Source organism: Corythoichthys intestinalis, chromosome 17 (assembly GCF_030265065.1).
Source record: "Corythoichthys intestinalis isolate RoL2023-P3 chromosome 17, ASM3026506v1, whole genome shotgun sequence".
NCBI classification, from domain to species: Eukaryota; Metazoa; Chordata; class Actinopteri; order Syngnathiformes; family Syngnathidae; genus Corythoichthys; species Corythoichthys intestinalis.
Window position 1 is genome coordinate 21,351,678 of NC_080411.1, and position 22,963 is coordinate 21,374,640.

General features: G+C 39.7%; 1 protein-coding gene across 1 annotated transcript; it reads right to left on the minus strand.

Moving 5' to 3' along the window:
* Window positions 1-301: 301 nt before the first annotated feature.
* On the minus strand, window positions 302-22,651 carry prkab1a (protein kinase, AMP-activated, beta 1 non-catalytic subunit, a). Its single transcript, XM_057819538.1, has 8 exons — window positions 22,512-22,651; window positions 17,989-18,171; window positions 6,844-7,013; window positions 6,670-6,763; window positions 6,427-6,541; window positions 4,909-5,042; window positions 3,677-3,745; window positions 302-2,749 (listed from the first exon to the last, which is right to left on the minus strand). Exons 2-8 carry the CDS (start codon window positions 18,136-18,138, stop codon window positions 2,672-2,674), a joined length of 810 nt encoding a protein of 269 aa, XP_057675521.1. The 5' UTR covers window positions 18,139-18,171; window positions 22,512-22,651; the 3' UTR covers window positions 302-2,671.
* Window positions 22,652-22,963: the final 312 nt, after the last annotated feature.

A 22,963-nucleotide genomic window follows, 5' to 3' on the forward strand; every position in this document is an offset into this window, starting at 1 on the left:
TACACTCAAACCCCTCACTTTGGTCTCGTGCATCCTGATAAACGCATACCCTAATCCGTGACTTTCTAGGTAATCTGGGAGCCATTCCAGGGTGTAAACAATCACACTGGGATCAAGCGATACTGGAGGCTGCGACTCATTCATAACAACAAGAACATGACTGGCTGAAGGTTGAATAGTCTACAGCTGCGTAGAATTCTACTGCAACTCAGTTACCTTATTTAGAACTGAAAGTGTGAAATATCAGGCACACTCAAATATGAATTGCAGTTCTATAATGCAACATCATAGAAACAGTACAGCCCTCTGACAAAAACAGATCTGTGCTTTATTTGTGATAAATGAGATTTTAACTTACATATAAGTGTTTAATGACTTTCCTTCAATCAAGTTTTGGCTTTTTAACTTCTTCCTCATGGTCAGCTGGTGATGGGCTCTATGGCAATTTACTGGTTGCTACTTAGTCATTGTGCTAACTTGAAATCAGAATGTACTCGTTACCTATTGGTGTCTGCTTGATTGCATTGTCCTGTTTGAGGCCTCTTTTCATTTTTATATACGAGGAAGAAGACTAGCGGTTTTCTGCGACCTGCACCAAAACCAAAATAGAAAACTCCTTTAATTCAGATTGAGGTGAGAGGCCATGTGTCAGCTGCCATTGTGAGAAGAAACTTAAGGCTGTGAATCTGTGATTACCAGAGGAGAGACAACTACAAACTGCACTATGGAAGGGGGAAAATGAAGCACAGTCCATTTTACATGATGCTCTTTAATAAATGAGTGACAATGTAAGGGTTACAAAAAAAATCTTATTTCATGAACAATAATGATTGTTTACTGGCCTAGAAAGTAGAACACAAATAATTATGTGAATAAATAACCAGAATAAAATTGAGGCAAATATGATCATTAATTACAGATCTAATGTTATTTAACAGTGAAAAAAATTCCAAGCCCTCAACCTATGTGGGAGCAACAGAACAATCTATCTGTACCTTTATCACCGCAAACATATCTATATTCCATTAAATTTTACCATGAATAATAAATCACTGAGAAATCAGTTCATTGATCCAAACTGCTGATATTGATTGATTTTGAGCTTGTCCAACCAGTCCAGGTCAAATGAATAAACAACTCTGGTAGGGTAGACAGTAATTCAGTACAATGGTGGCACATTATGTTATTATTCCAGAAAAGATTTTCACAAAACTGTTTAGTGAACTGGAGCAAGCACCTTTTGTGATGATCTATAGCATTATTATACAACTTTACTTTTACCCATTTAAAATCCTGTAGTGTATTTTATTGTGTAGTTGAAGAAAATTATCTGTATTTCACAAAGGTGGTTCCTATGTGAAGATGATTGCAAATTATTTTCTCATGCTTTTCACAAAACTAGGATGTCACAATGTTGTCTACAAAAATAACAGACATGGTAAAACACTATTTTGCCACAAAATGCCATTAATTGCAAACATAAAACAAAACATAACCACTCCGTTTTATATTAGAATGGATTAAATTTCAAACGAACTCTTATGAATTCACAGTACACATATTCTACATTCAACATTGGTCACTGTCATGTCAAATAACACAAATGTGAGTGCTGACTAAAACAAATAATCTCATTGACAACCTAAATAAAATATTTTTAAAAAAGAACAAAAAACATAATAAAGTGTGCTGGGTGACTATGACCTTACAAAAGATAAAAGTAAAAAAGGAAATATAACAGTGGCGAGCTACAACGGGGCATTTGTTCCCTTCAATAACTTAAACGTCACATTCTCTCAGTTCCTACAACAGTGGATTATGCATTTCTGCGGAATATATATATATATATATATATATATATATATATATATATATATATATATATTTTTTTTTTTTTTTTTTAATTGGCCTCATCTTCGACATGGTAATATCTGTTTAGATTAAATGTAATGTACAATGTAATGACCTGTTAAATCTATATTCCGTTCCACAAAACTGGGAACTTGGAAGGTCACATATTGCTCACCGCCAATTGGACAAAGTGCATTGGAAAGCAGCCTAAAGCCTGAGTGTGAACTCATAAATTGATCAGCCAAAACATCGAAGAGATGCAACAATCTAAAACCACACATAGAGTAATTAGTTCAGTAAGACATTGCTATATAATCTGAATATGAGCATGTTTTATGTTAGAATGAAAGCTACTAAAAAAGGTTTGTTGTTGAGGTGGGTAAGTGTGTTGTTGTTGTTGGCTGGAACACATTTTAAATGTAGTACGATGTGTGTTTACAAAGCACACGTAATAGAAGCATTTCCGACAATAATTATTTGCATAATAGTGCTGATATATAAAGCTAAAAGGTGCAAAGTCAAATGACTCAACGTCACGTGTTTACAATGATACTTTTAACAGCACTGTCCTAATAAGTGTTTCTATTCAGCTCATCTCAAGCATTGTTAAGACCAGCAGAATTAATTATTTTCTCCATTCTTGTCTACAAGACTCAAACACTTAACAGAGTTAGTGAATTTATGTAATAAAAACAGATTGCATTCATTCCCTCAAAATATAACAGATTAAATACGTGAAATGTTGATCCATCCTTAGGCTGGACTAGTATTGCTACTTGAATTCACATTGGTTTAGATTTAATACTGGACCACTCTTCAGTCAGATGGGTTTATAAAGTAAGGTAGTTACGTACTTCTTCTTGTAGCGATGTGTTGCGCTAAGCACCATCACGCCATCCTGTGATAGGGGGGAAAAATGAATCATTCTATAACTGTGATACAAATTGAAACTTGATCTCTCTTCCTGCATGAAATGTTACCAATGGGTTGTTAATTGGTACTACAAGCCCTAACCCCTTAAGTCTGATTGAGCTAGTTTTGCATTTTTGAATGATCTTATCAGTATCAGAAAAACTTCAAAGTACAAAACAGTGGAGTTCCCTTCCAATGTAAACTAACTACGGTCATAATAATAATAAGCACCGTGTTAATCTCAATCATAAACCATGTAAATTTTCTACATATTGCAAAGTGTTTAGGTTGACATTACTTTTGCAATCAAAAGGTGATTAAATCCCAAGTTAAATCAAAAAACAAACATACAACTACAACAGTGAATAACATCAAAGAGCCTCATGACGGACAAACAGAAAGCATGTGCAGCTTGTTTTATTCATCTAACATTTTCTTCATTTTCATATATAATTCAGCATTTTACCAAGCACTTGCACAACTCTTTGATCCCGGTTGCATATCTATGATCAAACACCTGTGTTGCTTTGAAGAAAACACACGCACAACACACGTTCTGGAACAGACATATCCAAGTGGAAAAAATACCTGTCTGAGCAGCTGTCTGCTGATATGGAAAGCACTACGGTACGTATGACTCAGCTGGGAAGGTGCGAGCATGACACAAGTGTGTGCTCCCCCAACCCTTTCCGCGCTATGTCTAGCATGGCATGTGTGATTATTTTATTTTTCCGGTCACGTTGAGAAAAAAATAAAATAAAACAGTAGCTCTTCTACAGCGTCTCCTGATTACTGCATATCAGTGTTCCCTTTTCACAGATCACAAGATAAGCTGTGTAAATTTCGCTCATGGTTTCTGGTGAAACCAAGAAAAAAAAAAATGCCACAGAACACCAAAGAAAGTAGACCATACCTTAATAGAGAGAGCGTAGAGGTGGTTGAGCATGACATGGTTTGGTTCAGGCAGGAGTGCAGGATCACACTAGGCACAAAAAAAAGCAATTTCATTAGTAAATCACGGCATCAGTAGTTGCTCTGCAAGCATTTACATTTTCAGATAAAAATGTCTCTTTATTGTTTTTATTTTAAATTAAACCATGTTCATCTAGCTAGTCCTTGTGGGCTACCTGTAGCATGTTGTTAGCCTACATGTAGAGCACCACGTGGGTTACTCCTGATATAGTTTTGTAGTGTGGGAGGAAGCCAGAATACCCACACAAGCTTAGGGAGATCAAAAGAGAGCCGTTTCAACCTGTAACTCCCAACTGTAAGCATTTACCACTATTACACAATGCTGTCAAATATATTATTTAATATTATAAACAAGCACTTGCCCATTGGGGTTCTTCAACACATAATGTATAATAAAAAAACATATTTTCCTACGGGTCAGAAAAATTTGCAATACATCTCTATTTACAATATATTCAGGGAGGTTCTTAAATGTATACATTAGTGTTCTAGGTTACTGTTAACTGTGTTTTCATAGTCCTCTTACAATTGCTGTATTTGTCCATTTTCAATACTGGTGTATATACAGTGGGGAGAACAAGTATTTGATACACTGCCAATGGGTTTTCCCATTGGCAGTTTTCAGGTTTTTTTTGGGTTTTTTTTTGCTAATACAGAAAATTGAACTTGTGTTTAACATTTTATCATTGCTAGCATTGTTCTTCCCTTATCTTTGTTGGGGGAAAAAGTACCATATAACTACTTAAAGCAAAAAGAAGTTGCTGGAAAATATTTATTTATGTGCATTATAAATGAGAATTTTCGATGGGATATAATAGGTTTTCTTTGTTCCGCTCCCTTCCAGGCATTTTTGTTTTGTTTGTTTTGTTACTTGTAATGTAAACCAATTGAAAGCTGATGAACTGTACTTGTCAAAATGAATGCAACTGCCTGAAATGAATGAATAAAAAAATAAATAAAATAAATAAACTGTAAAATAAGCACATATTTTAGGTCAAAATTGGAAACACTGCATTATCATTTTACAAGGCTATGCGAGACAAATTTATTTATGTAGCACAATTCAAGACAAGGCAATTCAAAGTGCTTTAATAAATCACATGAAGATCATAAAAATCACATTTAAATAAACTGAATCATCTCAATGATCTTACTTGCATTGCAACTACTTACTGATATTCCAGTGTCTTTATTGAGGATGACCTGGAGCAAATGAGGTGGAAGTATCGGTGGAGACTTGAACTTTTCCTCTTGTTTTGGAACATACGCATCCTGATGATATGGCCCAGGGGGAGAGCTGGAGAGATCTAATAGAGGAGAGGCCGCGAGTGTGGAATAAAAACACAGATCATGACATCTCAAATATTCTTGAATTACAGTAAAATGCCAATATTTTATGTTTATTATTTTTATTAGAACTGTCAGATTTTTTAAAGGGGGTAACACAGTCGCCACCTGCATAAAGTTTTTAATCATTTATTTCAGAACTTGTGCAACACAACATGCCTACTACATCCACCGTAGCTGAACATGAAAAGTAAAAAGTCCTCTTTCACTTCGTCACATCAGCCACGCGGTGCGTTCAAGTACACCACGCAAAACACATTCGCCACATTAGAACCCGATTCGTTACATTATTACAGGTATTATTATTATTATTATTATTACTATTACTATACCTATTTTTATTAATAATTTATTTGGTTTGCTCTGTGTAATTGCTATTTGTAATGATACCAGCAGTATTTATTAAGGATTTACTGTAGGTTTTCGGGCTGTGGAACGATTTAATGTAATTATAATGTATTCTAATGGGAAAATCCTGCTCGACAAATGACCATTTCGACTTACAAACAAGGTCCTGGAACGATTTCACGTTGTATGTAAAGGTACCACTGTATGTTTAAACAGTACTGCAGATATAATCTAAAAAAGTGCTGTCCTTAAATTTTAACAATGACATATATGTTTTCTCAAAAAATAGGGACGTGAAAAAGCTATTTTTAACAAACTTCACTGCAAGCTAAGATCACTATTGTTTGCATATTCATTGAAAAACCAGCACTTGTCTAATGCTATCTTTACATCAAGAGACTTTGGGAAGATCTACAAAGGCGCTCGGAAAACTGTACAGCAAATTTTGGACAGAGTCCCCAGGCTCCGGCCTTCCTGTGTGGCATTTGCATATTCTCCCCATGCCTAGCTGGGCTTTCTCTGGGTACTCAAGCACCTCCCAAATTCCCAGAACATGAATTTTGGATTACTTGTTCAATCTAAATGAGGGGTTCGCAAGAAGATGGTCCCCCTAAAAACCATATTCAGATAACACCTGCGGTTATTAGATTTGAGACATTTCACCATTCACTGAAATCGGAACGTGTTTCAAACCTTATGACCAAGGCGAAGTTGCGCAAGCCCCCTCCTACCTGCACTAAAAAGTGCAAAAAGTAAAGCACTTCTTTCACGTGCCATAAAATTTTATTTTGAAGGACGAGAGTGGTATCTGTTGAAGAGGTTCAGTTCCTTTTGCATGCAAGTGCTGCACCTGAGAATATTTTATGACTCAAAAAAGGAAACAGCCACCTTTCAGAATTGTGTCTTCTTGGGAAGCAAAAGGAAATTGGACAGGGTGATAAGGAAGGCCATCCATGCACCAGTATTTGATAAGGGAGAACATTTCTTCGAACTTACCTGACATGTCTGAGCACTTCTGCGAGTCCACCATGAGAGCATCAAACACCTCAAAGTCTGTTTTCTTCACCTGGATGATGTTATTTACTGTGCCCAGCTGACTTGTTACAACAGGCTGTTGCGAAAGTAAATGAATCATGAAAAAGGTGAAAAAGGAAGGGTAAAAGCTGTTAGGAAAGTACATAAATAATGAAAAAGGTGAAAAAAGAAGGGTAAAATTAAAACTACTTATTTATTGCACACCTCAGCTGGGTCATGAGTCCATTGCCCGTCTACATAAAACTTGTACTGATGTTCTCCTTCAGGAAGCTCCACGATGGTGACAAAGGTGTTTTGACTTAGACAAGTATTGAGGAAAGACAGTCAAAACAGCCTGGTGCCTTAAACGCCTAAAAAAAATACTCTCGGGTTCCTCACCTTCGAATCAAGGGAATCTTATTGGCCCAGTTGTTAAAGGATCCAGAGAGGTAAACCTCTTTGCCATCGCCTTTCCAGCGAAAGACGGTTGGTCGATCTAAAGTTGGGTCTTTGTCTTCCGCTTCTAAATCTTGCCTCCATGCAAGGAATTCTTCTTTTTCTAATGGCGCCTGCAGGAAGCATGAAGCTATTAAGTCATGAGCTACTAGAGTATTTCATGGCTTCAGACAGCAAATACAATACAAAACAAGTGCATCTCAATAAATGCCGTCAATTTCAGTATCTCAAATGAAAATGAGAAATAGGTATTATGTAGTTTATTCACAAACATGAAAATATAATTTCCATAAAGTTAATTAATTTCTCAGTAAACAAAATAGCCATTGTCAGACATTTGCATAAGGAGAAAAAAATGAAGAAATTGTCATTTTAACCAGTCAAATGCGAGTATCTCAGTTTTTCCTCCCTACTCGTCACGCATATTTGAGTAACAAGCTTCAGCGATGCGAGCTTCGTCCGAGTCTAAGATGGAGAAAAAAAGGATAAAGATTGAAAAGGTACAGACACTACAGAGTCGGTGTCAGTGGCCTTCGAAATGCGCGATTTGCATACTTGTTAATGCTTTGTGCAACTATATTTCACAAGGAAATTTAGAATATCCACATCTTTGCATTTCGTAGTTTTTACCTTTTTATTCACAATTTGTGTAGTGTCTCAACTTGTTTGGAAGCTGGTTTGTACTTGGGTCTAAAATCTTTACCCATTAAAATAAATGGTAATGCCATGAACTCGTTCTATCTTAAAACAATAATAATAACCAATAACAATTTAACAGCTAGTGCAGCATGTGTGCATATTGGCCACCAGGAGGCAGAATAATACAGATGTATGGATAAGCAGTCTGTTGCAACTGCTTAGTCAGTACCGTAGTAAGATAAATGTTGTTATTTCAAAGGATGATGAAAACTGTTTATGTGTGTTAGTAGTGTTACAATGTTAAATCTGCACGTGTTCCCCCACTTTTCGCGTTCAAATAACCGTTCTTGAATTAAATAAGGGTTAAAACGCTATGATACGGAGAATATAAGGCCAGCACTGGTGTTTTGCATAGTGTTAAAATTAAACTAGAAGGAAAAAGCAGATGTGTGGTTGTTTTAGATATACAGTGTATCACAAAACTGAGTACACCCCTGGCATTTCTGCAGATATGGGACAACACTGACCAAATGACACTGACACAATGAAAAGTAGTCTGTGTGCAGCTTATATAATAGAGTTAATTTATTTTCCCCTCAAAATATCTCAAAATCTAGCCATTAATATCTAAACCCCTGGCAACAAAAGTGAGTACACCCCTTAGTGAAAGTTGTCAATATTAACATACTGTACGTACAACATGTCAACTGTCAATATTTTGTGTGGCCACCACAATTATCCAGAACTGCTTTACTCTCCTGGGCATGGACTTTACAGTAGCTTCACAGGTTGCCAATGGAATGCTCTTCCACTCCTCCATGACAAGGTTGCGGAGCTGTCGGAGATTTAAGACTTTGCGCACCTCCACCTTCCGCTTGAGGATCCCCCAAAGATGTTCTATTGGGTTCATTCATTGGGGTCTGGAGACATGCTTGGCCAGTCCATCACTTTTACCCTCAGCCTCTTCAGTGAAGCAGTGGTCATCTTGGAAGTGTGTTTGGGGTCATTGTCATGCTGGAACACTGCATTTTGACCCAGTTTCTGGAAGGAGGGAATCATGCTCTACTGCAGTATTTCACAGTAAATGTTGGAGTTCATATTTCCCTCAATGAAATTTAACTCTCCAACACCTGCAGCACTCATGCAGCCCCAGACCATGACATTCCCACCACCATGCTTGACTGTAGGTATCACACATTTATCATTGTACTCCTCACCTGGTCACCGCCACACATGCTTGAGATCATCGGAACCAAACAAATTAATCTTCGTCTCACCAGACCATAGGATATTGGTTCCAGTAATCCATGTGCTTTGTTGACATGTCTTCAGCAAACTGCGTGCGGGCTTTCTTGTGTACCGTCTTCAGAAGAGGTTTCCTCCTGGGGTGACAGCCATGCACACCAATTTGATGTAGAGTGTGGCGTACGGTCTGCGCACCAACAGGCTGACCCCCCACCTCTTCAATCTCTGCAGCAATGCTGACAGCACTGCTGCGACGATCTTTCAAAGAAAGCATTTGGATGTGACGCTCAGCACGTGCGCTCAGCTTCTTTGGACGACCAACCCGAGGCCTGTTCTGATTGGACCCTGCTCTTTTAAAACTGTGGATGATCTTAGCCACTGTGCTGCAGCTCAGTTTCAGGGTGTTGGCAATCTTCTTGTAGCCTTAGCCATCTTCATGTAGCGCAACAATACGTCTTTTAAGATCCTCAGAGAGTTCTTTGCCATGTGATGACATGTTGGAACTTTCAGTGACCAGTATGAGAGAGTGTGAGAGCTGCACTACAAATTTGAACACACCTGCTCCCTATGCACACCTGGACTTAGTAACACTAACGAGTCACATGACATTTTGGAGGGTAAATGACAAGCAGTACTCAATTTGGACGTATAGGGATGTAGTTTCTAAGGGGTGTACTCACTTTTCTTGCCAGGGGTTTAGATATTAATGGCTATATTTTTAGTTACTATATGAGCTGCACACAAACTGTAATGGCTATCAATCAAAACAAATTAACCATCAGCCCAGCAAGTGTGTAGAAAGAGTTGGTTCCAACGCACCTTACTTGACGTCTTGCTAGCGGTACACAGGTGCTCTCGTCTTTCGATGATGAGTGTAGTCCTTTGGCTCAGTCATGTTGTTATCAGTCAGTGTATGTATGTGTATATTCAAAAGAAAAACAAAGCGCGACGATATTTCCACTATACTAACTTATGTCGAGAGTCCCGTTGGCTTGTATATGTGCGCGTGTGCGCGTGTCCATTGTCGATTTGTTTGTCTTCGTGTGTGCGCGAGCGTGTGCGTGTGTGGTTGAAAATCCGTATCGTTTTCCTCTATCCTACCAACTCATTGGGCCCCGCTCTCCCGACAATCTCTTCCTGTTATCACTTTCGTACCGGAAGTGCACCTCCGATTTCAAAATAAAAGTTTTCTTTCATAACTAACCAAAATTCAATCTGAAGTCTTATTCATTCATCATAATCATTTTATTTTACAACAACACTTATTTTGGCTCCAACATTCCAGCCCCTAATTGTTTACTGAACAATTACTTCTTCGAAATCATGGAGCCAAATTATCAAATAACCCAAAAACACAAAAAGGGGCTACATCTAAGAGTCCGTGGCCTCTATCAGCAAACACAATTTACTAATAGGTCTTTGAAGGACGTTTGTCTTTGTCCTGACAAGTACACTTCGTACGAAGCCTTTTTTATCCGGTAACGTCTTTACAATACGACCCATTAGCCATGAATTCCTGGGGGCCGTATCATCCACGATGACCACAAGGTCACCAGGTGAGAAGTTTCTTTTCTGTTTGTTCCATTTGTTCCTCTCCTGCATGAGTGGCAGGTATTCTCGGATCCACCTTTTCCAGAAGAGGTCTGCGATATATTGAGTTTGTTTCCATCTCCTCTTGCTATAGAGGTCCTCTTTTCTGAAAAGTCCAGGTGGCATCACAGGTTTCCCTTTAAGCTGTAGTAAATGATTCGGCGTGAGGGGCTCCAAGTCGTTAGGATCGTTGGAGACACTTGTGATAGGCCTGTCATTCATGATGAGTTCTACCTCACATAGTACTGTATGTAAACCTTCGTCATCCAACGTCTGTTCCTTGACCACAGAACTGAAGATTTTCTTTACCAGTCTGATGAGCCTTTCCCAGACGCCCCCATGATGGGCTCCTGAGGGAGGGTTAAATGTCCATCTAATTCCATCTGTCAAAAGAGCCTTTTGGATTTTCTCATGGTTCAGCTCTTTAAGTGCTTCTCCCAGCTCTTTTTGTGTTCCAATGAAGTTTGTACCTTGATCTGAACGAATACTTGTCACTGGACCTCTTCTACAAATGAACCTTCTGAGTGCATTGATGCACGAATTTGTGTCCAGATGACTCGCAACTTCAAGGTGCACTGCTCTGCTTACAAGGCAGGTAAAGATGACTCCCCATCTTTTGACATAAGCACGACCTCTTTTGACCTCTATAGGCCCAAAATAATCAATGCCCACATGAGTAAAAGGTGGCAGATCCGGTGAGATTCTATCCTGGGGTAGGTCAGCCATCTTTTGTTCACTTACTTTAGCATGTATTCTTCGGCAAATTATACAGTTCCCGATTATCTTTCTTGCAAGAGAATTAGCACGAGGCATCCAATAGCGTTCTCGTAGCCTTGACAACATGTAGTTGCGGCCAGAGTGGCCTACCTTCTCATGGATATGTTTAAGCAGGATATTGGAGATGTGGCAATCCTTAGGGATGATCATGGGGTGTTTCAGGTCCACCGGCATAGCAGATTTACTTAGCCGTCCACCAACTCTAAGGATCCCGTTTTCCATAATTGGGTCCATTTTCCTGATTGAACTTCCTCGCTTGTAGCTCTTGCCGTCATTCAAGAGGTCAATTTCTTCCTTGAAATGTTGCTCTTGTGTGTATCGGATGAGATCTCTCTCCGCTTCCTCCATATCAAGGACTGATAGACTTTGGGGACCAAGAGTCTTTTTGAATGTCATCATTTGTGTTTTTGAGTTGGTCTGCTCACAGTCTTTTATTTCATGTCTCTTCTTACCCAATAGTCTGAGTATTCCCCTCAGTTTCAGCATCCATGCAAGGGCTCTCTTGAGTCTTGACCAATCGGAAAAGTATTCAATAAATTTGGTCATAGGTGTCTTTTCTTCAATGCTGATACTGCTGACAATCAGCTCCTTTCTCACCTCTACATCTTCAGGTGATAAGGCGTTCTTGACTTCTTTTGGGACTTTTGGCCACTCTTTCTCTGGCTTGGACAAGTAGTCCGGTCCTTTAAGCCATCTTTTGTTCCTCAGGAACGCTTCAGCATTCGAATCTCTTGACGCATCATCTGCAGGGTTTTGAGCTGAGCTCACATATCTCCATTGCAATGGACTAGAGAGCTCACGTATTACTGATATCCGATTCGCGACAAATGTTTGGAATCTCTTCGTCTCATTGTTGATGTATTTTAGCACTGATTGACTGTCTGTCCAGTACACCGAGTCTTCCAACTTAAGCTGCAATTCGGTCATCAAAATTTTGTTTATGCGCACAGACAAAGTTGCTGCGGCTAATTCCAATCTAGGAATTGTGATTGATTTCAAAGGTGTAACTCTTGCTTTCGCCATGACGAGTGTGGTGTGAATTTCATTTCTTTCATTCATCATGCGGAGGTAACTAGCAGTGCCGTAGCCAAGCTCACTAGCGTCACTGAAATGATGTAACTGTGCTGTCTTGAGCTTGCCAAAGTTGTCAGGCTTTAAGCAGCGAGGGATCTGGAGAGAGGACAGCTGCCCTAATTCAGTTAGCCATTTCGTCCACGGTTTGGATAATTGCGTTGGAATAATTTCATCCCATCCACATTTCAGGCGACAAAGTTCTTGGAGTATCAGTTTTGCTCTCAGCAAGAATGGCGAAAGAAAACCAAACGGATCATACACTGAACTGACCATGGAGAGAAGACCTCTTCTAGTGAGTGGCTGGGATTTCACATTGATCTGGAAATTGAAGACATCGTTCTCCGTATTCCACTGTATTCCCAGCGCTCTTTCAACTGGCAGTCTTTCACAATCTAGATCCAATTCCTTAATCTGTTTCCCTTGATCGTCTTTTGGGATCGAAGCAAGAACTCTACGGCTACTACTGATCCATTTTGTCAGCTTGAACCCTCCTTCAGCACAGGCGTTTTGAAGTTCTTTTACAAACTTTATAGCTTGCTCTTCTGTGGCTACTGACTTTAACAGGTCATCAACATAAAAATTATTTCTAATTGAAATCAAAATTTCTTCGTCATATCTGTCCTTATTATCATCCGCAGTCCTCTGAAGCGCAAAGTTGGCGCAGCTCGGGGATGATATGGCTCCAAACAAATGAACCGTCATTCTATATTCTTGCAATTCCACATCAGTGTTGCCGTCAGGCCACCATAGAAAACGTAGATAGTCAATGTGGTCAGGCCGTACCTTTACTTGGTGGAACATCCCTTCAATGTCCGCCATCAGAGCCACCTTCTCTTGACGAAATCGGAGCAGAACTCCTAGAAGTGTGTTTGCTAGATCGGGGCCCTGCAGGAGCTCGGTGTTGAGTGATGTGCCCTGATATGAAGCAGTGCAGTCAAAGACAACTCTGATCGTATGTTTCCGTTTATGGTAGACACCGTGGTGGGGTATGTACCATATCTTTCCTTCTTCTCTTAAAATTTGGTCTTCAGGGACCTTCTCTGCGTGACCTTTCTTGATCATATCGCTCATAAAATCGCTGTACTCGTTCATGAATTTCTTGTCTCTCTTTAACCTCTTCTGAAGATAAAGAGCCCGTTGTTCGGCCATGTGACGGTTGTTCGGCATGATTACTTCCTTTTTGCGGAACGGCAATGGCAAATAATAGTGTCCATCTTTATGGCTTACAGAATTTGACAAAATATCAATGAATTTGCGATCTTCCTCTGATAACTCACTTTTTCCTTCATATTGTTTTTCAGGGAAGTCATGGTTATATTGCTGAATGAGAACTTCTTCCAAACTGGCAACTGAGATCCGATTAGCAAACACTTCTTGATGACCCGCATCCCGAGCAGCGGTGTAACCATTGAGTGGCCCATTGACCACCCATCCCAAAAGAGTTCTAACCGCATACGGCCCATCATCCTGACTATTTATAACCTGCCAGGGTTCCATAGCCTTTGGAGCGTTTACTCCTATCAAGAGCTCCACATCAGCATCAACATGTGTCAAATGAATTGGGTCCAAGTAGGTCCACTTCTTTATATCTTCAGACGTTACGATGTTGGTTTTAGCGACTGGTATCGTCTGGGTATACAATTTTGGTAGCGAGAGAAAGGTTCCTCCTTCAATGTGACCTACTTCAACTCCAGTGAGCTCATAGCTTTCAACTGTTTTTTCTTGGCCCATGGTTCTTAGAAGGATCTTTGTCTTCTTTCCTTTAGCTTCCAGCTGTTTCATAAGCTTCTCCGTACAAAACGTTGCAGAACTGCCTGGGTCCAGGAAAGCATATGTTATGATGGTCTTGTTGCCCTTCTCAAGTTTCACTTGTACCGGAACTATAGCGAGTTTACAATCTTTACCAGCCCCGGTATGTCTCCCGGTTTCCATGGAGACAAGCGCACTAACAGTTGTCTCTTCTGTCTTAGTTGTAATACTTTTAGTTTCTTTTGAGTCGCTCTTAGCACCCTCAGGTTTTTTGGTCTCAATGTGAAGAATTGTTGGGTGCTTCTTCTCACAGGTTTGACATGTCATACGCCGTTTACAGTCCTTACTGAGGTGTCCTTTAGTAAGACATCCAAAACAAAGGCCATTAGACTTAATAAATTCAACTCGAGAGTCATGTGATTTTCCTTTCAGCCGTGGACAGACATGCAATGAATGGAAGTCCTTACAAAATAAGCAGCCATATGAAGAATCTTTCTCCGGCTTCTTTTCTTTCTCTTCAGCTGTGCTGTCACTCACAGTTGTCATAGTCGTTGCAAAGCTACTTCCTCGGCTTCTTGCCTTTTGTGGCTTTACATCTTTAAGTTTTGACATTCGTTTTTCAGACGAGTCTTTCATGTCCTTGATATTCCCATACAATGGATCCAACATGATATTGGCTTGTTTCTCCAGAAAATTGACAAGGTCTTCAAATTTAGCACGGCGTTGTCTGTTCTCCATTATGTCAAATGCCACAGACCTCCACCTCTCCCTACTTTTGTACGGCAGCTTTGAGATGATCAATCTGAGGTTTGCGGGGCTATCAAGTTCCTCTAAATATTGCAAGTCCTGTGAAGCATTGTTGCATCCTCTCAGATACAGTGCATAGGCCTGGAGTGCTTTTCCATCTTCTGCATTTATGCTTGGCCAGTTCAAAGCCTTTTCCATGTAAGCGCTGGTTATCTTGATCTCATTTCCGAAGTTACTTTCCAGCAGCCTTCTGGCTTCAACATAACCTCGGTCGGGCGGCATATGCATGCAACTACGAACCAGGTCTCTTGATTGACCAGTGGTATATTGTTCTAGGAAATACAGTCTGTCTTGACTACTACTTGTCTTGTCTTCGATTCCATGTTCGAAAGAACGAATGAAAGTTCGGAAATTCATTGGATCACCATCAAAAGCAATAATTTCCCGTACAGGCAATAAAGCGAGTTTCTGTTGGGTCAACAATATATTAGCTATGTCAGCGTTGCTATTGTTTGCACTGGACATGCTATTCTGACTAATAGGATTGCTGGCTTGAATTATAGTTGGCCTCTGTCTAGCAGTTCTACTGTGTGATGAGGGCAACACAGCAGGGTTTGGATTTAGTGGGGTTTCGTGACGTTGTGGTTGCATGACCATTCTTTGGAGTGGTGTTTTGGGCACAGTGATTAGATCCCTAAATTCATCTTGTGATTGATCAACATTTCCATCCAATGAGGCGCTTTGTGTACCATGACTAATTACATCATCGGCATCATTACTACTCGCCAAAGAAACTGTTTCAAGCTGGTTTATAGCTTTTAATTTGGCAGAGGAGGCTGCAATACTAGTCTTCAATTGAAGCCTTTCTTTCTTTGTTTTTAGTTGCAATTCTTCCATATCCAGGGCATGCTGCTCTTCTAAGCTAGCTTCTTTTGCTAGGAGCTCTGCCCGCTCTAGCTCAGCTTTGACGCGTTCAAGTTTGAGTGAGGCTCTAGATGATCTTGATGATCTACTAGATCTAGTACTAGTGCTACCACTACTACTACTTCCTTTACTTTTCATTTTAATTGCAGCAGCACAATCCCCGAGTGCAAAAGTTGATTGCTGCTTTTCAGCATCAGGGTTAGCAGCATTCTTCCATGTTGCAACTTCCACAGCAAATGAGTCAAAAGGGTACATCCTTTCTTGGAACCAGCTAGTGTCCGCTGGTTGTTCATCGTCTGACAATTTACTATTCACAATATCATGTAACTGCTGGAAATCGTATATGGCAACCTCAAATCCAGCATAACGATCATTGACGTCTTCAACATCACCGTCCTCAATCAGCAGTGGTCTAATTTCATTCATCAACCTTGTGCATCTGGCCAGTTTAGCTCTGCGAGATCCAATTAATTTGGACAAATCATCTTGTGCTACTTCCTGTTCAATTTTGTCTGCTTCACGCAAGGCATCTGCCATTTTGCAGTTTTTAAAACAGTCAAATTTCCAATATCAAACAATGTGCCTTTTCAATTAACCAATTTAGCACAGCACAACATAACCAGTCAAAATATGATGTGCCTTCAATTACTTATTATTTCCCAACATGGCAACAAGCACAATCCATCAAACCCAAATAAACCATTCATTTGGTGCATTAGCGCAGCAGAGCAACGGGCGCGATCTACGTGCACAATTGAAGATTCAACAAGGTATTTCCAAAAATTGATTGGCGTACAGCGCGACAACCATCCAACATTCAAAATTTAAATTCCTCCGTTAAAGCCTTTGATTCAACAAAGTGCGCACCGCAGTTCAACATGCACAATCCGACCATCCACAAATTAGACCTGCCGTAACTCAATCAACATTTAAGTCCCAATGGCTGGTGCAGCCATCAAATAATTTGAATGAAATAATCGGGCCCCGAAGGATTTACTGACACGCGAGTCCAAACTTATCCTTCCAAATGAACCTCGATTCAAATCCGTTTCAATCAAACAACAACGTGGGACTTTAACAGCGTTCAAAAAGTTTGTTTCGGCCAGTCCAATTAACTTTTTTACTGCGGTTCCCAAGCAAGGGATTTTCAACTTGATGTAATGGCTATCAATCAAAACAAATTAACCATCAGCCCAGCAAGTGTGTAGAAAGAGTTGGTTCCAACGCACCTTACTTGACGTCTTGCTAGCGGTACACAGGTGCTCTCGTCTTTCGATGATGAGTGTAGTCCTTTGGCTCAGTCATGTTGTTATCAGTCAGTGTATGTATGTGTATATTCAAAAGAAAAACAAAGCGCGACGATATTTCCACTATACTAACTTATGTCGAGAGTCCCGTTGGCTTGTATATGTGCGCGTGTGCGCGTGTCCATTGTCGATTTGTTTGTCTTCGTGTGTGCGCGAGCGTGTGCGTGTGTGGTTGAAAATCCGTATCGTTTTCCTCTATCCTACCAACTCATTGGGCCCCGCTCTCCCGACAATCTCTTCCTGTTATCACTTTCGTACCGGAAGTGCACCTCCGATTTCAAAATAAAAGTTTTCTTTCATAACTAACCAAAATTCAATCTGAAGTCTTATTCATTCATCATAATCATTTTATTTTACAACAACACTTATTTTGGCTCCAACACAAACTACTTTTCATTTTGTCAAAGTGTCATTTGGTCAGTGTTGTCCCATGAAAAGATATCTATAAATATCTGCAAAAATGCCAGTGGTGCACTCACTTTTGTGATACACTGTACACTCTTTAAAGCTTAGCTTTTGTTTGTTTGTTTTTCTTATTTGTAAGTGATCTTCAATTGGAAGTGGAAAAAACATTTTGAAAAGGCTTTTATTATTTATTAATTGTTTACTATCTGCCAAACCGCTGTTGTTCAAGTGTGTTAATTGCCAGTGACAAGCATTTGTATTTGAAATATTTGTTTGCAGGTCAAAAAAAATTGTCATCAATAAGTAAAATGCAAAAAATATAAAGTCACACACAACCAGAGTAAGTGCAAACCATTTTGCGCTTTCCCGATTATGTTTACGTCAACCAAACACCTCAGTAAGTGTGGACTGTCAGGGGCACAGCCTGTTTTGCTATGATAAACAAAGTAACACGCACCTATGCACATCGAGATGAAACCATGCGATTAATTCACTTGTTGACTGTTGCGCTAGGCCAAAAAAAGCCAATATAAAGAATTGTTGAACATGTCTAGCAATGCTAAATCTAATGCGTCTTGCAACTTTCAAATTTGTGTCAATAAATCGTATTTAAAGGTATAGAATGACCTACTTTCATGTCTTCACCGTGAAAAATATCTGCATCTTCAGGGCTGTCCATCAGAATTTTTGGCCTCTCACCATCCTTGGTGCCCCTGCTGTCCCGCCGTTGGGCCTTCTCCCCATGGCCCAATGCAGCCCTCTCACTGCTTGTGTTCCCCATTACGTCGTCTCTTAGTGGACTGCTTCAAGGTGACTGTAAGATTGGAAGGAAACTCAACTGCTTCAGGGAGGAATGTGCAACTCCTGAACTTCCATAAATTAGATAGTTAATGATTTATAGTTTGAGAGGGATTTGTGACATTTTTTCCTCCCAAACATACACACAGTGGCAAAATACAAAATAATATTACAATATTTAACCCTCTGGGAAATGTCTATTAAAACTAGGGATGCAACGATACAGTTAAGTCACGATTCGGTACGATTTTCGATACGAGGGACACGATTTTCGATTCAATTCAATACATTTGATGGTCTGAAACAAAAATACAAGTGTTATTATTATAATTTCTTTTAAATGTTTTGGGGGGGTTTTTTGCAAACAAGCAAAAATAACAATGCCATCATATGAACATGCATTATAGTGCAAAATATTTATGTGCTTACTTCTTACTGATCTGAATAAATTTTGTAAAAAAGAGCCGAGAACAATCTTTACTGTTTGTAAAGTGAGACGGGGCACACTGTTGATTGCTACTGCTCTCTTAGCAGGTATGTTCACCACATGAGCAAAATATCTTATTTGTGGTCCGAGTTCATCTGTGTTACGTACTGAATTAACAGTATTTGCAGCATTATCTATAGTCACTGCCTCACTGGTATGGATTAATTTGGCCTTCTTAACTTCCATTCAGTCATGGGGGTTAATAATTAATCGATGTAGTATATGGACTATGCGTCCTATGATCACTCTGGGCTCACGCAGCCAATGGCATGGGGTTAGGGGGGATCCAACGTAGCACATCTAGGTTGCAATTTAATGATATCTAGTGTGTGTGCGCGAGTGTTGTCTGGCATTAAAAAAGTTAACAAATGCCACAGAAGTCACATCTGCCCATTACTGTACAACACCAGCATTTGACAACTGACTTTCATAAACAGGACGAGTTTGAAGTACAGCGCTCTTAATTTGCCAATCATTGTTCATCATGTAACCGTGAGTTAGCGCTCTGTGTCCCAGGGTCTTAAACTGCCTGTTGTGAAAGCGAGGTTGCTCGTTGCAGCCAAGTCAGCAACAATATATTTGCGGACTTTGTTGTACGTATCCATAAAGACATTCTTTGCTAAATATTAAAGATACACGATAATATTGGTGGCCGATAATTATCGGCCGATAATGGCAATTATGACGTCACACAGATAATCCAGATAATAAAAAACTCAACCGATAATGCAATCCAATAATTATATACTTGATTTAGCCTCCAAATGTGCACAACCGAAGAATTCAGCACACCGCTTCCTCAACCCCTCCCCTCTCTGAAGCCCCTGAGGGAGGAGGGGTTGAGGAGGCGGAGTTACACGACAAGAAATAGTTGAATATTATGGCGGCTGTTACTAAAAAAACGACGCTCTCCCCATTTGCGAAACATGTACCGCAGAAGTTCCACGAGGCCGAAAGAAAGCGTCCTCATTCAAAATCACTAACCCAGCATCCATTTAAAACTGCATCACAAAGATTTTTGGAACGAATACCAGGCTGCTGCTGCTAGCGGGAATGCTAAAGCTATTGTAAACACTAAGTTAAACTAGGGGCTTGTGACGACACAGAGTCGGGTTGTTTGGGAAAGCAGCCCAAGGCGGGTGGTAAACTCGCATCTAAGGCTAAACACCGGCACGACTGGAGACCGATAGTCGTCAAGTAGCCGCCTTCCGACGCAGCCCGCCGCTCTGGCCGGTCCGGTAGGCCGCCGCCGCCTCACCGTCGGCGGGGCGGGCAGAGCCCGGTTCCCCAGCTTCAGGACCTCCGGCAAACACCCCGGTTTCTCGAGCGTTCCCTCACGGCGTGTGAGCAGAGCCAGGCCCCGAATACGCCGCGGCAAACCGGCCGGTGCGGGCGGATTATCCGGTACGAACGTAGCCGCCGCCGAGACGAGACACGATTTTTTTTTTTACCGAAATGACCCGAGAGCCAAAGCCCTGGATGAAAAAAATAATGCAGTTTATACGACCACCATTCTTCATGAAAAACATGCCAATCACATTTTCACCACTACATTTGGAAAAGTGATGTCCAGTAAGCAAGCTTATCATGACTGCACAGTGGTTAGATGATAATTCAAACATGGAGAAAACGAAGTCAGCCCGTCAATAATGCATTCAGTATGTAAAATGACGAGCGGTCAGATGACTTTGTAATGATGCCTTTATTTTCAGCTTAACAAAACTCAGGCACAAAACAACACGCACGGAGACACGAGCTCCAACTGCATCCAAATAATACTGCCGTTTATCAGTTTAGCTGCTGTAAAGCGAACGTCGCGACTCGTGAGTGCCGCAAATGTAAACAAAGCGCTGCAGAATGGGTACATGACATCTCGCTCTTTTGAGTTAATCATTGTCACAGTGTGCAACAAAGCATATAACATTAGCAATCACTTTTCAAATTAATTTAACTTATTTGTCTGCTCAATTACAGTCACAGTAGATAATCTAAACTTATTGGCACTTATTAACACTTATTAATTTAAATATGCACATTCCTCTTGTAATGAAATAACAATAATATTCTGTAGCCACAAATATTCAAAATCTTTTCTTCTTCCAAGTTTTTTTTAGGATTAAGTATATTAATGTATTGCTTAAAATAAGGCTGTTAAGATTATTTTCAGCTAGCTATTTTTCTTCCAAGAAATCTGAGAGAAATACACCTGAAGCGCTGGCAGATAATTTCACTTATTTCCAATAGATTTACACTTAAAACTGACTAGTTTTAAGGAAGTGTGTTTTGCAGTGTATTAATGTTATGTTAGGAATGGCTTACTTTTAAAGGCATTTTTGTGCAACTTAGGTATTTACTCTGTAAGTAATTGTTGCCAAAAGTTTACCATTACACAATGTCAGACAATGTCATTATTTAGATGTTGGAATTGACGACTTGTTCATATTTTATGTTGAAAAAAAAGAGCAATAAATTATATTTTTGCACAGTAATATTTTCTTTTGTTTAAAATTTTTCATAAATCTTTTAATAGAATTATCGGCTTGACATTATCGGTTATCGGTAGGAATGAGGAGGAAATTATCGGTTATCGGTTGAAAAATGTATTATCGTGCATCACTACTAAATATGTACAAACATGTGCAAACATTGGATCTGTACAACAGTGAAGTTGGCAAGCCGTCTCCTTAAGTTTCTGTCTTACCGCACGAGCAATGATCTTCTTGCGCCACAGCTCCCATTTATCAGGCAGTTTGGGGCAGGAGTGGAGCTACCAGCGGCAGAGTTTGCTATTTCAAGGCAAAGCTGCGCCGGACATTTTAGCGAGAAAGACGACAAAAACGAATTCGGAAAATACATTTTGGGAGCTTTCATTTGAATCGAATATTTTTGCGTATTGAATCGAAGAGGGCCTATCGAACGGTTCTATATAAAACCAAGTATTGTTGCATCCTTAATTAAAACTGACCGTAATTATCAATGGAGGTGCATTTTTTGATACAGCTCGTGTGCTACTGGCAGGTCACATTAGCTGTTCCGATCACTGAGTGTTTCACAGTAGCTGACAAAGGTAGGAGGTATATAATTTGTACTTTACTACCCCACAAAGAAATCCAGAATATGTTGGTGTCTGCACCAACAAATCCAGTACCAAATCATAACAAATCCAACATGGTTCTGCCTGATGGACTTGTGTTTTGGAACTTGATTTGTTGTTTCAGAAATGGTTTTCAATTCCAGCATGTACTGAATTTCTTAGCAGGGTAGTATTATTCTGATGCCTATTCATGACTTGTTGACTTAACTATTTTCCCCTGTAAAATTTGATACTACAAGGAAGGCACGGAGTGTGAATACGTTGGCCACCTACGGGACCGTACAACCATTCAACAACCCTTTCAGTTTACCACTAATGGATTTGTTTACACCTTTACATCAACATGAAAATAATTCTACACTAACTAAGCATTTACATGCACCACGACTGACGTTACTTACTGCATAAACATACAAGAGTGTCAAACTAGGGAAATATTGTGTTTTTCAGAGAATTTATCAGTCAAGTGTTGGCAGCCATGGTGAACAAGTTTCCATTTAAATAGTTTTAAACTAGCGGTCTGACGTGTGACAAATCACACAATTGTTTACTCCAGTGATATTCGAGTCGAACTTTTACTGAATGAAAATGCAAGTATCTGAAGTGTTACAACAGAAATACGCGGTACTGTTATATTTGTTTATCAAACGGCAGTTAGCTAGCTAGCTAAGATTAGCGCAACCTTGTACATTTCAATGGGTATTACTGTTCTCCAAGTAATACCACCAGTATTCCACTGAGCAATCTCGACCTGCCGATGGTTATGGTAATTTACCTGCAGAGTTATGGCGGCGATAGGCGAGTGACAGTAATTTAGCTCTCCAGTCCCATTTCTTCGGACAGTATAATAAATATAAACATTTGGCCTGCACTTTTAGCGCATGCGCTGTAGGCACAGGCAGTACACGCGACAGGGTTGCAATTTGCAATGTTGACTAACACGCATGAGATTTTCATCCAGAATACAAAATACAGGTTAAATATAATTTATTCATTGACATAGGACGACGGCATACTTTAAATTTAAAAGATAAATACATGAATAAATCATATTCATACAATCACACAGTATATATAAAAGTAATGATAAAAGAAAATATTATGTGAGGTAAAACGCTCTGAGAAATAATTGTTGAGGCTAATTCTGTGAACTGCATTTTGCAGTGATGAACAATATATAAAATGGTAAAAAGATGTATTTTTATTTGAAAGATCAAAATCTTGAAC